The 16954-nt window shown below is 39.7% G+C and overlaps 1 protein-coding gene across 2 annotated transcripts in view; it reads right to left on the reverse strand.

Annotated features, from left to right (window-relative positions):
- Positions 1 to 15651, reverse strand: part of cntnap3 (contactin associated protein family member 3) — a 154657-nt gene extending 139006 nt beyond the window's left edge. For both annotated transcript variants that reach the window (XM_083569409.1, XM_083569408.1), the window contains exon 1: positions 15450 to 15651. In XM_083569409.1, coding sequence (XP_083425535.1) covers positions 15450 to 15645 — 196 coding nt within the window. In that variant the 5' untranslated portion in view covers positions 15646 to 15651. The remainder of the gene's footprint in view (positions 1 to 15449) is intronic.
- Between the last annotated feature and the right edge of the window lie 1303 nt (positions 15652 to 16954).

Below are 16954 nucleotides of genomic sequence, written 5' to 3' on the forward strand. Positions count from 1 at the left end.
CGTGATGATAGCCAATTTATTACATTGTGTCATGTTCAAATGATGTTGACCTTTGTGTATATTCTATGTCTTGTATATCTATTGCAGGACTGTGCAATCTGTCTCCAATCCACAAAGGGACAATGTGGGTGCAGGTTTTCATTCCAACCAATCAAGGGCAACACCTGATAGTGATTGAAAATAAAAATCATTAGATTTAAACATGTGAATTTGGTGTGGAAAAGATTGGACACCCTTGATCTATTATATTGTTTCTACTAATCTCACTTTATAAATATAAAAATAAATATAATATAAATATAAAAAAGTTTATAAATATAAAAAAAATAATTATATATATATATATATATATATATATATATATATATATATATATATATATATATATATATATATATATATAGAGAGAGAGAGAGAGAGAGAGAGAGAGAGAGAGAGAGAGAGAGAAAGAGAGAGAGAGAGAGAGAGAGAGAGAGAGAGAGAGGGAGGAGAGTGTGTTAAGAAGGTGGAGGGAGTATTTGAGCAGCTGATGAATGTGGAAAATCAGAGAGAGAGAAGGTTGGATGAAGCAGGAAGTGGATAGGATTGGTAAGGAGGAAGTGAGGGCAGCGAATAAAAGGATGAAGAGTGGAAAGTCGGTTGGACCAGATGACACCTGTAGAAGCGTGGAGATGTTTGGGAGAGATGGAAGTGGAGTTTTTAACCAGATTCTTTAACAAGATTCTGGAAGGTGAGAAGATGCCTGAGGAATGGAGAAGGAGTGTGCTGGTACTGATCTTTAAGCATAAGGGAGATGGGCAGGCCTGCAGTAACTACAGGGGAATTAAGTTGATCAGTCACACCATGAAGTTATGGGAAAGAGTAGTGGACGCCAGGCTAAGAGAAGAGGTGAACATCTATGAGCAACAGTATGGTTTCACTCCGGTTGCATTATTTGCTTTGAGAATGTTGATGGAGAAGTATAGAGAAGGACAGAAGGAATTGCATTGTGTATTTGTGGATTTAGATAAAGCATACGACAGAGTGCAGGAGTTGTGGTATTGTATGAGGACGTCAGGTGTGTCAGAGAAGTATGTGAGGGTGGTGCAGGACATGTATGAGGACAGTGTGACAGCAGTGAAGTGTGCAGTAGTAACGACAGACTGGTTCAGGGTGAAGGTTGGACTGCATCAAGGATCGGCCCTGAGCCCTTTCCTGTTTGCAGTGGTGATGAAAAGGTTGACGGACGAGGTCAGACAAGAGTCTCCCTGGACTGTGATGTTTGCGGATAATATTGTGATTTGTGGTGAGAGTAGTGAGCAGGTTGAGAAGAGCCTGGAGAAGTGGAGGAACGCACTGGAGAGAGGGGAAATAAAAGTCAGTAGGAGTAAGAGAGTACATGTGCATAAATGAGAGGGAGGCAGTGGAGTGGTGCGGTTACAGGGAGAAGAGGTGGAGAAGGTGGAGGAGTTCAGGTACCTGGGGTGAACAGTGCAAAGTAATAGAGTGTGTTAAGGAAGTAAAGAAAAGAGTGCAGGCAGGGTGGAGTGGGTGGAGAAGAGTGACAGGACTGATTTGTGATAGAAGAGTATCTGCAAGAATAAAAGGGAAAGTTTATAGGACTGTGGTCAGACCTGCGATGTTGTGTGTATTAGAGACAGTGGCATTAAGTAAAAGACAGGAGGCGGAGCTGGAGGTAGCAGAGCTGAAGATGTTAAGATTTTCGTTGGGAGTGAGAATAATGGACAAGATTAGAAATTAGTTTATTAGAGGGACAGCCCATTTAGGATGTTTTGGTGACAAGGTGAGGTAGGTGAGATTGAGATGGTTTGGACATGTGCAGAAAAGAGACATGAGTTATATTGGTAGAAGAATGCTGAGGATGGAGCCACCAGGAAGGAGGAAAAGAGGAAGGCCAAGATGGAGGTTTATGGATGTGGTTAGGAAAGACATGCAGGTAGTTGGTGTGAAAGAGGAAGATGTAGAGGACAGGATGGTATGGAGACGGATGATCCGCTGTGGCGACCCCTAATGGGAGCAGCCGAAAGAAGAAGAAGAAATATATATAAATATATATATACAGTGGGTATGGAAAGTATTCAGACCCCCTTAAATTTTTCACTCTTTGTTATATTGCAGCCATTTGCTAAAATCATTTAAGTTCATTCTTCTTCCTCATGAATGTACACACAGCTCCCCATATTAACAGAAAAACACAGAATTGTTGACATTGTTGCAGATTTAATAAAAAAGAAAAACTGAAATATTACATGGTCCTAAGTATTCAGACCCTTTGCTGTGACACTCATATATTTAACTCAGGTGCTTTCCATTTCTTCCGATCATCCTTGAGATGGTTCTACACCTTCATTTGAGTCCAGCTCCGTTTGATTATACTGATTGGACTTGATTAGGAAAGCCACACACCTGTCTATATAAGACCTTCCAGATTACAATGCATGTCAGAGCAAATGAGAATCATGAGGTCACAGGAACTGCCTGAAGAGCTCAGAGACAGAATTGTGGCAAGGCACAGATCTGGCCAAGGTTATATAAAGATTTCTGCTGCACTTAAGGTTCCTAAGAGCACAGTGGCCTCCATAATCCTCAAATGGAAGACGTTTGGGACGACCAGAACCCTTCCTAGAGCTGGCCGACCGGCCAAAATGAGCTATCGGGGGAGAAGAGCCTTGGTGAGAGAGATAAAGAAAAACCCAAAGATCACTGTGGCTGAGCTCCAGAGATGCAGTCAGGAGATGGGAGAAAGTTGTAGAAAGTCAACCATTACTGCAGCCCTCCACCAGTCGGGGCTTTATGGCAGAGTGGCCCGACGGAAGCCTCTCCTCAGTGTAAGACACATGAAAGCCTGCATGGAGTTTGCTAAAAAACATCTGAAGGACTCCAAGATGGTGAGAAATAAGATTCTCTGGTCTGATGAGACCAAAATAGAACTTTTTGGCCTTAATTCTAAGCGGTATGTGTGGAGAAAACCAGGCACTGCTCATCACCTGTCCAATACAGTCCCAACAGTGAAGCATGGTGGTGGCAGCATCATGCTGTGGGGGTGTTTTTCAGCTGCAGGGACAGGACGACTGGTTGCAATCAAGGGAAAGCGGCCAAGAATGAATGCGGCCAAGTACAGGGATATCCTGGACAAAAACCTTCTCCAGAGTGCTCTGGACCTCAGACTGGGCCGAAGGTTTACCTTCCAACAAGACAGTGACCCTAAGCACACAGCTAAAATAACGAAGGAGTGGCTTCACAACAACTCCGTGACTGTTCTTGAATGGCCCAGCCAGAGCCCTGACCTAAACACAATTAAGCATCTCTAAAGAGACCTAAAAATGGCTGTCCACCAACGTTTACCATCCAACCTGACAGAACTGGAGAGGACCTGCAAGGTGGAATGGCAGAGGATCCCCAAATCCAGGTGTGAAAGACTTGTTGCATCTTTCCCAAAAAGACTCCTGGCTGTATTAGATCAAAAGGGGGCTTCTACTAAATACTAAGCAAAGGGTCTGAATACTTAGGATCATGTGATATTTCAGTTTTTCTTTTTTAATAAATCTGCAACAATGTCAACAATTCTGTGTTTTTCTGTCAGTATGGGGTGCTATGTGTACATTCATGAGGAAGAAGAATGAACCTAAATGATTTTAGCAAATGGCTGCAATATAACAAAGAGTGAAACATTTAAGGGGGTCTAAATACTTTCCGTACCCACTGTATATATCTCTTCCCGTGGGCTCACCACCTGCAGGAGGGACCGTAAGGGACCGGTGCTGAGAGGATTCAGCCCGATCCCTGGACACAGAAAACTGCTGCCCCCGCGACCCGAATTACGGATGAGCGGGAGAAGATGAAATGAAAATGAAATGAATATATATATATATATATATATATATATATATATATATATATATATATATATATATATATATATATTTATATATATATATATATATATATATATATATATATATATATATATATATATATATATATATATATATAAACTAAAAGTAACTTTTGGATTTGGTCGTATTTTGTTGCGTCTTGAAGTAATCAAATTATATGAAACCACTGTGACTTGAATAGTCAACATAACAATACTAGAATTTTAATGTGACTGCTATTTTGCAAGAAAGACACGTTTGCACAAATGCATCCAACAAACAGCAACTTATAACAAATAGGCTTTCCTTTAGATAACTAAACTGTATTAAGGCTACAGAACAAAAGTCAAACCTAGTCCTGGAAGGCCACATCTCCTCAGAGACTTCTACTTCATCATCTAAACCACCATATAGCAGAGGATTTAATTAACTGTTAAGGTGAATCAAGTGTGTTAAATGAGACAGAATGCAAAATTCTGCAGTGCTGCAGCCCTCTAGGACTTTTTTTAAATAAAAGAATGAAGAATTAAAACCACTGAGGATAAAAGACTGAAGATTAAATATCATACATTTAATATGGCATTTGCATTATGGGCTTTTTGGAAAGAAATGCTTGTTCTGCATAACTTAGGCTTTTTTAGTATTTGTCACACCTATTAGGCAAACATGAAAAATTGCTTTGGCATTAGGAATGCTAAATGGTCGATCGGCTCTCCTGCGAGTATTATACTGTACGCATGCTGCCTTGTAATAGGCCTTGGTAAAGACAGAGGCTTTGAAAAAGATGCCCTTTTTATTTTGGATTGTTGGAAAAATTGGACAAGGGTACTGTTAGTATTAAGATGGGCCTCACACTAGTTCTCTGAACACACATTCCTACAGTATGTTGTCTGTTCAGTGTCTATAGGATCTTTATGATATGAGTATGTAAGGTACATGTAATGTCTTTGTCTGGGCTCACACATCTCTGGATACTATGTCTTCTTACCCAATCAGGAAAGGTTTCAGCTCAGGTCTTTTCCACTGTGTGTGTATATACAGTGGGTACGGAAAGTATTCAGACCCCCTTAAATTTTTCACTCTTTGTTATATTGCAGCCATTTGCTAAAATCATTTAGGTTCATTCTTCTTCCTCATGAATGTACACATAGCACCCCATACTGACCGAAAAACACAGAATTGTTGACATTGTTGCTGATTTATTAAAAAAGAAAAACTGAAATATCACATGATCCCAAGTATTCAGACCCTTTGCTCAGTATTTAGTAGAAGCCCCCTTTTGATCTTGATGCTCAATTGGGTTTAAATTCAGGGCTCTGGCTGGGCCATTCAAGAACAGTCACGGAGTTGTTGTGAAGCCACTCCTTCGTTATTTTAGCTGTGTGCTTAGGGTCATTGTCTTGTTGGAAGGTAAACCTTCGGCCCAGTCTGAGGTCCAGAGCACTCTGGAGAAGGTTTTTGTCCAGGATATCCCTGTACATGGCCGCATTCATCTTTCCCTCGATTGCAACCAGTCGTCCTGTCCCTGCAGCTGAAAAACACCCCCACAGCATGATGCTGCCACCACCATGCTTTACTGTTGGGACTGTATTGGACAGGTGATGAGCAGTGCCTGGTTTTCTCCACACATACCGCTTAGAATTTAGGCCAAAAAGTTCTATTTTGGTCTCATCAGACCAGAGAATCTTATTTCTCACCATCTTGGAGTCCTTCAGGTGTTTTTTAGCAAACTCCATGCGGGCTTTCATGTGTCTTACACTGAGGAGAGGCTTCCGTCGGGCCACTCTGCCATAAAGCCCCGACTGGTGGAGGGCTGCAGTGATGGTTGACTTTCTACAACTTTCTCCCATCTCCTGACTGCATCTCTGAAACTCAGCCACAGCGATCTTTGGGTTCTTCTTTATCTCTCTCACCAAGGCTCTTCTCCCCCGATAGCTCAGTTTGGCCGGACGGCCAGCTCTAGGAAGGGTTCTGGTCGTCCCAAACGTCTTCCATTTGAGGATTATGGAGGCCACTGTGCTCTTAGGAACATTAAGTGCAGCAGAAATCTTTTTGTAACCTTGGCCAGATCTGTGCCTTGCCACAATTCTGTCTCTGAGCTCTTCAGGCAGTTCCTTTGACCTCATGATTCTCATTTGCTCTGACATGCATTGTGATCTGGAAGGTCTTATATAGACAGATGTGTGGCTTTCCTAATCAAGTCCAATCAGTATAATCAAACACAGCTGGACTCAAATGAAGGTGTAGAACCATCTCAAGGATGATCAGAAGAAATGGAAAGCACCTGAGTTAAATATATGAGTGTCACAGCAAAGAGTCTGAATACTTAGGACCATGTGATATTTCAGTTTTTCTTTTTTAATAAATCTGCAACAATGTCAACAATTCTGTGTTTTTCTGTCAGTATGGGGAGCTGTGTTTACATTCATGAGGAAGAAGAATGAACTTAAATGATTTTAGCAAATGGCTGCAATATAACAAAGAGTGAAAAATTTAAGGGGGGCTGAATACTTTCCATACCCACTGTATATATATATATATATATATATATATATATATATATATATATATATATATATATATATATATATATATATATATATATATATATATATATATATACACACTTGTCTGTTATCTGCATTAAACTCAAGAACAACATATTTGCAATTCTGTGTGCTGTGTGTTTCTTCCCTGATCAGAAAAGACACCACGGGCATAGTAGATCGCATGATAAAATCTAACAGATACTTGAGAATGTCAGTGCAGTTCTTATCTATTATCTGTTACCTGCTATTATAACTATTTGCAGCACCTTTTAAATGTTGAGTATTAACTTTCTGGCACAAGCACATGTTGCACAGTTATCGAAACACACAGCTGATCTTTATTAGGAATATTCGAAATAAGTCAGCCTAGTGATAGGAAGATCAAATCACTTCACTGACAGATCTTCGAATCTTGTTCAGCAACATTTATAAAACTTTATTCAAGTTAATTCTTTCATTTGAACAGAAACAAATTAAAATGTTCCATATTAAATAGCCAAATTTGCCCCAAATAGATCCATTTTAATGCAAAGCTTTGATCGTATTTCTAAAAAAGGAAAAAACAATAAACGGTAGCCAGGGACAAATTATGAAAGAAATAAATAATTTTTTCACCACTCAACTGAGCGATTCTTTTTCTCCTGGCCAAGCAGAAAACCATTCTTCTTTTGTAATGTGCAATCCACAATAGCTCTCTACAGGAAACAGAAATTATACATTCACCTGTAGAGTCTTCTGGTCAGAGTTGTTCATTTCCATTTCCTGTACAGAACCTCTGCAGTTGACAAATGAACAAAAGACTCAGACCAACAAACTCAAAAGGTAAATGACTCATTTCTCCTCACCGTACATATCCTGTGTGTTGTTCATGTTACACACGAATAACCACAAAATGAATGAATCATTCTCTAAAAAAACTAGCAACTGAACCTTTTCTCCTTCTGTCTTTTAGTCAGTGCCACTGTCTCTAAACCATACAACATAGCAGGTCTTACCACAGATCTATAAACTTTCTCTTTCACTCTTGCAGATATCCTTCTATCACAAATCACTCCTACCACTCTTCTCCACCCACTCCACCCTGCCTGCAATCTTTTCTCACTTCTGTAACACACTCTCTATTACTCTGTACATTTTAACCCAGTTACTTAAACTCATCCACCATGTCTTCTCTCTGCAACCGCACCACTCCACTGCCCTCCCTCTGATTCACACACATGTACTCTGTATTACTCCTAATGACTTTTATTCCCCTTCTCTCCAGGACCTCTCCAGGATCTTCTCAACCTGCTCTCTACCCTTGCCACAAACCACAATATGGTGTAAATAAAATAAAATAAATAAATAAACCACAATATTATCCGCAAATATCATGGAGTCTCCTGTCTGACCTCGTCCATCAACCTGTCCATCACCACTGCAAACTGGAAAGGGCTCACAGCCTTGATGCAGTCCCACCTCCAACCTGAACCAGTCTGTCATTTCTACTGCACACTTCACTGCTGTCACACTGTCCTCATACATGTCCTGCACAACCCTCTCATACTTCTCTGCCATACTTGACTTCCTTATACAATACCACAACACCTCTCTTGGGACCCTGTCATACGCTTTCTCCAGATCAACAAAAACACAATGCAACTTCTTCTGACCTTCTCTATACTTCTCCATTAACATTCTCAATGCAAATATTGCATGTGTAGTGCTCTTCTCGGCATGAAACCATACTGTTGCTTACAGATGGTCACCTCTCCTCTCAACCTGGCGTCCACTACACTTTCCCATAACTTTATTGTGTGACTCATTAACTTTATTTCCCTGTAGTCACTGCAGGTCTGCACGTCTCCCTTATTCTTGAAAATTGCTACCAGCACAATCCTTTGCTATTTCACAGGCATCCTCTCACCTTCTAGAATCCTGTTAAGCAATCTAGTTAAAAACGTCTCTAGGTTATGTATGTAATTCTGGTTCCCTGACGGAACAAGACGCTGCTTCAACAACGGTTTATGAACGCTTTCGCGTGAACACACTCTGAATCACGTGTGTAATCTGTCCAACCGAATGGCGCGACATCACCGGCGGGATGTGTTGAGGAGCCTGATGGCTTGACGGAAAAAACTGTTGCACAGTCTGGATGTGACTGACTTTTGCACAGTTAAAATGCTCTTAGCTTTGTGGATGCAGCGTGTGGTGTAAATGTTCCTGATAGAGGAGAGAGAGACTCCAATTATCTTTTTGGCTGTCCTCACAATCCTCTGTAGGGTCTTGTGATCCAAAATGGTGCATTTCCCAACGCAGGCAGTTAGGCAGCTGCTTAGGATGCTCTTAATGGTGCCTCTGTAGAATGTGGTCAGGATGGGGGCTCTGTCTTCTCAGGAAGATAGAGCTGGTGTTAAGTGACCAGGTGAAGTTCTCAGTCAGATGTGGAAGGAACAAGAAATTTGGTGTTCTCGACGATGTCCACAAAGGATCCATCAGTGTTTAGTTAGGAATTCCCTATCTATGGTTTCCTAAAGTCAACAACCATTTATTTGGTTTTGTCAACATTCAGCGACAATTTGTATGCTCTACACCAGTCTTTAAGCTGTTGCACTTCCTCTCTGTATGCTGACTCGTCGTTCTTGCTGTGATGTGGTTCGAGCTGTGCATTGCTACACAGTCGAGAATCAGCAAAATGTGAACAGCAATTGGCTAAGCACACAGCCCTGAGAGGCTTCAGATGCTGTTCCCTGAGGTTTCCCAGTCAGAAAGTCCAGAAGTCATTTAGTGCATTTAAAGCGGAGTCACAAGCAGGGAAAGTTGTCTTGTAGTTCATGATTGTCTGGATGCTCTGCCATACCTGCCGGGTATCTTCGCTGTCCTGGAAGTGGATGTGGATTACTTTGCCTTTTTGATGGCTCTGGACAGTTTGGCCCTTGCTGTTCTTAGGGCCGTCTTGTCCCCTGCTCTGAAGGTGGAGTCTCAAAATTTTAGCTGGTCACTGATGATGTGTACTTCTCCAAGTTTATGGAATAAACTCTCTAAACGCATCCCAGTCAGTGCCCTCAAAGTGCCCTGCTGGCCAGGTTTTCACCTGTTTCAGAACCGGGTATGAGCGTCTGACGAGCAATCTGTATGCTGGAATTAGCATAACAGAGACGTGGTCTAAGTAGCCAAGGTGTGGGCCAGGGGGTTTGTGTAAACAAGATCCAGCATTTTCGCCCCTCTCGTTGCAAATTCCACATGCTGATGAAATTTAGGGAGTATTGATTTGAGATTTGCATGATTAAAATCTCCAGCAATAATAAACAGTCCATTGAGGTGAACATTCTATAGGTCGCTAATAGCCCAATAAAGTTCACACAGTGCCTCCTTAGCATTAGTGCTAATACCTTTTTCCGCTCCATTATATCAGCTAACACTTTCTCTTTACCAGTCATAGTACCAATTTACAGTGAGGAAAATAAGTATTTGAACACCCTGCTATTTTGCAAGTTCTCCCACTTAGAAATCATGGAGGGGTCTGAAATTGTCATCGTAGGTGCATATCCACTGTGAGAGACATAATCTAAAAAAATAAATACAGAAATCACAATGTATGATTTTTTAACTATTTATTTGTATGATACAGCTGCAAATAAGTATTTGAACACCTGAGAAAGTCAATGTTAATATTTGATACAGTAGCCTTTGTTTGCAATTACAGAGGTCAAACGTTTCCTGTAGTTTTTCACCAGGTTTCCACACACTGCAGGAGGGATTTTGACCCACTCCTCCACACAGATCTTCTCTAGATCAGTCAGGTTTCTGGCCTGTCGCTGAGAAACACGGAGTTTGAGCTCCCTCCGAAGATTCTCTATTGGGTTTAGGTCTGGAGACTGGCTAGGCCACACCAGAACCTTGATATGCTTTTTACAAAACCACTCCTAGGTTATCCTGGCTGTGTGCTTCGGGTCATTGTCATGCTGGAAGACCCAGCCTCGACCCATCTTCAATGCTCTAACAGAGGGAAGGAGGTTGTTCCCCAAAATCTCACAATACATGGCCCCGGTTATCCTCTTCTTAATACAGTGCAGTCGCCCTGTCCCATGTGCAGAAAAACACCATCAAAGCATGATGCTACCACCCCCATGCTTCACAGTAGGGATGGTGTTCTTGGGATGGTACTCATCATTCTTCTTCCTCCAAACACGTTTAGTGGAATTATGACCCAAAAGTTCTATTTTGGTCTCATCTGACCACATGACTTTCTCCCATGACTCCTCTGGATTATCCAAATGGTCATTGGCAAACTTAAGACATGCCTGGTCATGTGCTGGTTTAAGCAGGGGAACCTTCCTTGCCATGCATGATTTCAAACCATGACGTGTTGGTGTATTACCAACAGTAACCTTGGAAATGGTGGTCCCATCTCTTTTCAGGTCATTGACCAGCACCTCCCGTGCAGTTCTGGGCTTATTTCTCACCTTCCTTAGGATCATTGAGACCCCACGAGGTGAGATCTTGCATGGAGCCCCAGTCAGAGGGAGATTGAACGACCTCAAACAGGTGCATCTAATTTAGGATAATAAATGTAGTGGAGGTGGACATTTTAAAGGCAGACTAACAGGTCTTTGAGGGTCAGAATTTTAGCTGATAGACAGGTGTTCAAATACTTATTTGCAGCTGTATCATACAAATAAATAGTTTAAAAATCATATATTGTAATTTCTGGATTTTTTTTTTAGATTATGTCTCTCACAGTGGACATGCACCTACAATGACAATTTCAGACCCCTCCATGATTTCTAAGTGGGAGAACTTGCAAAATAGCAGGGTATTCAAATACTTATTTTCCTCACTGTAAAGTACCGACACTAACCTCCACTTTACCACACTTCTCGTTCTTGCTGTCTGTGTAGACGTCTTCCACTCTCCTTCTCTTCCAGAATCGGAAATTCCACAGTACCCCGTCAGTACCTGTGGCGGTCATTGTGATCGTTTGTGATCCGCATATCTGATTTGGTTTTTATACCGAATACCCTTCCTAACACAACCCTCCCAATTTATCCGGGCTTGGAAACGGCACTAAGAGTGCACTGGCTTGTTTAACCCTAATGGCTGGGTTTAGGTACTAAAATAAATATGGTGATAAAAAAGTGGGTCATCTGGCAGGAACCACAAAAAACAAACATAAACAGTGCACTTTAAAATCAGCGAGGATGAGCTTGGCTTTTTACTCGGGAGAATCAGCTAAAATATAGAACGCCTTTGATTTTGCACCTGACTTCCCCATGACTGAAGGAAAGCTCACAGGCCACAAGCACAAGAATATCTTCTACCATCTTCAAGCCCACAGAGGTCACTTTCATGTTGATATAAAAAGGTACAAGTACTGAATAAGTAGCAGGGGGCAGGACGTATTTTTTAAGCACCCAGAAATGAATTAATTCGCTTGAGATTTACACCAAACTTCTGCTGGGAATTTTATTTATTTATTTATTTATTTATTTATTTATTTATTTATTTATTTATTTATTTTTTAATGATTATGATTTATAATAATTATTTTTCCTGAACAGAAATCTAAAAATCTGTATCTGTCACTCTGTACTAGATTCCAATAAAACAGTCTAAAGCAGGGTTGCACACTTTTTGAACATGCGAGCTACTTATTAAATTACCACATCAAAATGATCTACCTACTATAAGAATGCATAAATAAATAGAATTTTTTTTTTTATGTCATGCGATCTACCCACAATACCTTTGCTATCAACCGGTAGATTGTGAACGACGTATTGGGCACCCCTGGTCTAGAGAGTTTGGGAGATTTGCAAAGTTTAGCGCCATCTGTTTGGATTACCACAAGATAAGTGTATAAACCATTTTCCTGAACACACACACTACATAATGTACAAACAATAGCTTTGTTCCTCCAGTTCACTTTGTTTGAGATTTCAAATGACTCCGTGTATAAGCTGAGATCCCATTAGTAAACAACAATAAAAAAAAAATCACAGCTAGAAAAAAACAGCCACAGCTTAATTTCTGTGTACTGTTTTACATAACCATCTGTTGCGCTTCTTTACACTATATGGACAAAGATTTGTAAACACCTGACAATTTAATTTTTATGTGCTTTTTAAGCATCCCATTTTACATTTAGACCTTCATTTTCTGTTAAAATAACCTCCACTTGATTCTGGAGTGTGGTTAAGGTTTGTGCTCATTCAGCTACAGGGGCATTTGTAAAGTCAGGTACTGGATGTAGAGTGAAGAGGCTAGTGGTGCAGTCAGTGTGGAAAAAAAAAGCATCCCAAATGTGTTTAATATGGTTGAGGTCATCTCTCTATAGCAGGCCATGGAAGCTCTTCCTCTCCGACCAATGTAAACCATATATTCATGAAGCTCACTATGTGCACAGGGGAATTGGTAGCTGGAAAACGTTTGGGTCTCCTAGTTCAAGTAAAGGGAAAATTTCATTCTACTGCATCCAAAGACATCCTATACGGTTATGTTCCCACAACTTTGTAGTAACAGTTTGGGGAAGAACCACATATGGCTGGAAAAGGTCTCATGTCCCAATACTTTAGTCCCTATTGTGTATTTCTAAACAGCGACTCTGATGTAGATGGCAGATTGATGTGTTTCAAGTACTATACATCGGTCATTTATACCAGCCTGATAGTTCGATATTGGCGCTCTGCCAATTGACCAGCTGAAAATGAAAAATAATGAAACGCTATGGAATGTGCTTATAAGGATAATTATTAGCTGTTGGATTTCAGCCAGATGAAAAAAATTGACTGAAGACTGAATATTAAACATTGCAAGGTCATGTCATAGAAAGACACTTAAGCCCAAATGCCACAGTTGAGAGTACAAGTCATTATAATGATAAAAAGAATTTTTTTAATAAAGGTTTCTCCACTAGGGAGAAGTAGAGAGCAATAAGAGCAGGTTTTTGCTACATGACACTTTTGTTGTAAATTTGTTACGTTTTAAATGAAATAAAATCTAAACCAAGTTGCTGTTCTGTACAGATTTGAATTTAATGTATTTAAAAATAGCCTTATTAATAATGGATGTGAAATAAATGTGCAATGTGTTCGTGTTACGAATGTGCTGTCTCTGAACCAGTATCCATCAATCCGTATATTAGTTGTATAGTTTATTTTAATTCAATTCAATTGAATTGAATTTAACTTCAATTCAAGCAGAGCTGTAAAATTCAATGGAAAGGCACAAAGTGATTTTTTTTTTAATTTGGCTCGCTATTTTAGATTTCCATCGCAAACTTTTTCCATCAATCTGCAGTTCACACAAGCATGCAATCAAAATTAGTGTGTGCTTAGCACAATGATAAACACTCCCGTATGTTCGATTTAAAAAACAAAAGGAAAAAATATATGTGCTCGCTGGTCTAATGAGCTGCCTTTAGCTAAAGAAGTTAATTTAAAATGAATGCATGTGATCGAAGGAGGCATAACAAACACTAGTTCATTCCACTGGTATTCTAAATCAAGATCCAACGTTTGACGGTGCAGGCTTTTGTTTGCATATTTAACGCAAACACGGATTTAAGAAAAACTATTATATTAAGGCTGGTTTTGTATAAAGTACAACTGGCTTTATTGGAATAGAACACAATCACAATCACAACCACACCCACAACAAGAAGCCACGCCCCAGAATCTCATGCATCGCAAAACAGAAACTCAGTGTAACTGATGCAACACACACACACACACACACACATATATATATATATATATATATATATATATATATATATATATATATATATATATATATATATATATATATATATATACACCTACACACACACACATATACTTTTATATTCTTGGTCCTAAGTTGCAATTACTTAATAAATAAAGAATGATGTGTGTGTTAGCACGTGTGTGTGTGTGTGTGTGTGTGTGTGTGTGTGTGTGTGTGTGTGTGTGTGTGTGTATGAGTGTCTGGGGGATACAGTATGTTTTAATACCTTTGGTTAGTCCTCACAAGGAATATCATAGTTTTGGCTTCATGTGAACCATTGACTAGTCTCTATGATAAAAAATGTACAAACAAATAAATAAACAAGAAATAAAAAATAGGTATTGGTGTAAAGAGTAGGTATGACAGTAGGCATGACAGTGGATGACAAGGGCAGTGAGACGTGTGTGTAAGCACAGTGAAAGCCCATGTACAACAAAGCCTACTGTCGAAATATTATATTTTATATATATATATATATATATATATATATATATATATATATATATATATATATATATATATATATATATATAAATATATATAACTACTTCCAAGCTCCTGGAACAGACTTTAAGGAATATATATATATATATATATATATATATATATATATATATATATATATATATATATATAGAGAGAGAGAGAGAGAGAGAGAGAGAGAGAGAGAGAGAGAGAGAGAGAGAGAGAGATATTATTGCACCAATCTTTGTTCAATCATCTTGCCTCAGTCAGGACTAAAACTAAACCGGATCTCTCTTACTGTCACATGTGTAAACGAGGACCTTGGTGTTTTAACACGCATAAGCTTCAATAAGCATGCATTAGCAAATCCAGTCTATACATTGCTACTGTACAAGTGCATATGTGCAAATTAACACCACCATCACTAACAGCACGTTAAAGCCTACAGTACATGCATGTTACAGTATACACTGTAGCTATTGTAATGCTCTATTATTATTATTATTTTAAAAAAAGTAATAATAATAATAATAATAATAATTATTATTATTATTTTTATATTATTATTATTATTATTATATATTTTTTTATTATTATTATGGTCTGGAGAGCGATTTGGAAAAGGATGCATCAGTTGCAAAATTTGCTCACTCGCAGCACAACTTTATTCCAATCCGTGCAAAAAAGATGCCTTCTTCAAATAAAGTTATATGTTTTGCTTGCTTTTTATTTATTTGTTTTTGAAAGAAGAAGAAAAAGCACGCGCGTGTGCATCTCTTCGGTACTTTATGCGAAAGAAGGAAATAACTCTGACCTTTGCAGCAGGACAGCAGGACACAGCCGAGAATCAAAAAGAGTTTGATGAGAAATACGAAAGGTAAATCCATGCTGGAGCTGCTCTCGCGCGCGCGCTCTACGGCTCTGTTTCTTTCCAGCGTTCTGCAGCACTCACGCGCTCCTCCACAAGAGGAATGAGCAGCGCGCGACTCTCTCCACGCCGCTACTGACATAACCGAAGCGCGTGCGTGGGGCATGTACCTCTTAGGCCACGCCTCCGAGCAGAGGGCGATGCAGTTTCGGCGTGTACGCGCGTCAGCTCACCAGAGGCGCTAAGAGGGTGCGCGATTTAGTCATGGTCCGTGTCAGCAGGAACGCTCTCTGCTTCGAGATCATATTTAACAGAGCACAATGCTGAATATGTAGTACACCGTATCTCTGTTAAGCAATTCGGACTCTGATTTATAGTTATCCCTCTTTCTCTTTCGTACACTTCTGCCTGTGCTGGTCCATCTTACCTCTGTTGCGTCTCCTCAGTCAGTGCTTAGAAATCATACACTAAAACAGCAGCTCACATTGGGCTTGTGACAATACATGTGACATTTTACATTAATAAGGTCAGCTTACATCAGTGTGTTCAGTTAACATCGAGATCAGCAAATGTTACTGTGATTATCTAACCTGACTACAATGAATTAAAGTTATTGGTATCAGATAACTTTGCTGTGATCAGTTAACATTATTGATGATGATCATGATGATCATCAAATGTTAGTGTGATAACCTGTTCTTACTGTGATCAACTAATATAACAAGTATCAGCTAACATTACTGTGATCAGTAATGTAGTGTATTGGTTGAGTATTGTAATGGTGGGGTTCCTTTAAGAGGACTGAGAGGGTGTTACTAGTTTCCTCCTGGGAAGGTGATGTGCAATGTTTAGTGTCTTCCTAGCACGGGCTGAATTAGGACGTGTGTAAAATGCAGCACAATGTTCAGTAAAGGTTTCTAAGATCATGACTGACTCCTCCTGTCATTCAAGGATCTTACAACTGCGACGAGCGAATTCAAACCGACAGTGTGCAGATAAGTCTATATAAGTAAAGGATATATGAATGCATTGAAAGACTGGAATATTTTTTCTTTCATGCAAATGACAGTGAGGATGATGCAAAGAATCTTTCCATGCTGCTCAGTGTCTGTGATGCACAAACATATTTCACTTTACGTTCGGTGCTCGCCCCAACTTAGCCCTCTGCAGGGACTTATGCTAACATTGTAGCTGCCTTAAAACGCCATTACAGCCCAGCATCATCAGTTTGTTATCATTTTCACAATTGTAAGCAGAAACCGAATAAAAACATCTCTTAAAATATTGCTAAGCTTTGACATTTGTCTGTGCACTGTGCTTTTGGAGATCGGTTAGATGCCATGCTGCGTGATAGCATTGTGTGCGTGGTTGTGGTTGAAGCACTACTACAGCGACGCTTACTGGCTGAACCCATTTAAGGAGGCATAGAAAAAGGTGTTGGTTGCTGAAAC

Source organism: Silurus aristotelis (assembly GCF_946808225.1).
Source record: "Silurus aristotelis genome assembly, chromosome: 18".
NCBI classification, from domain to species: Eukaryota; Metazoa; Chordata; class Actinopteri; order Siluriformes; family Siluridae; genus Silurus; species Silurus aristotelis.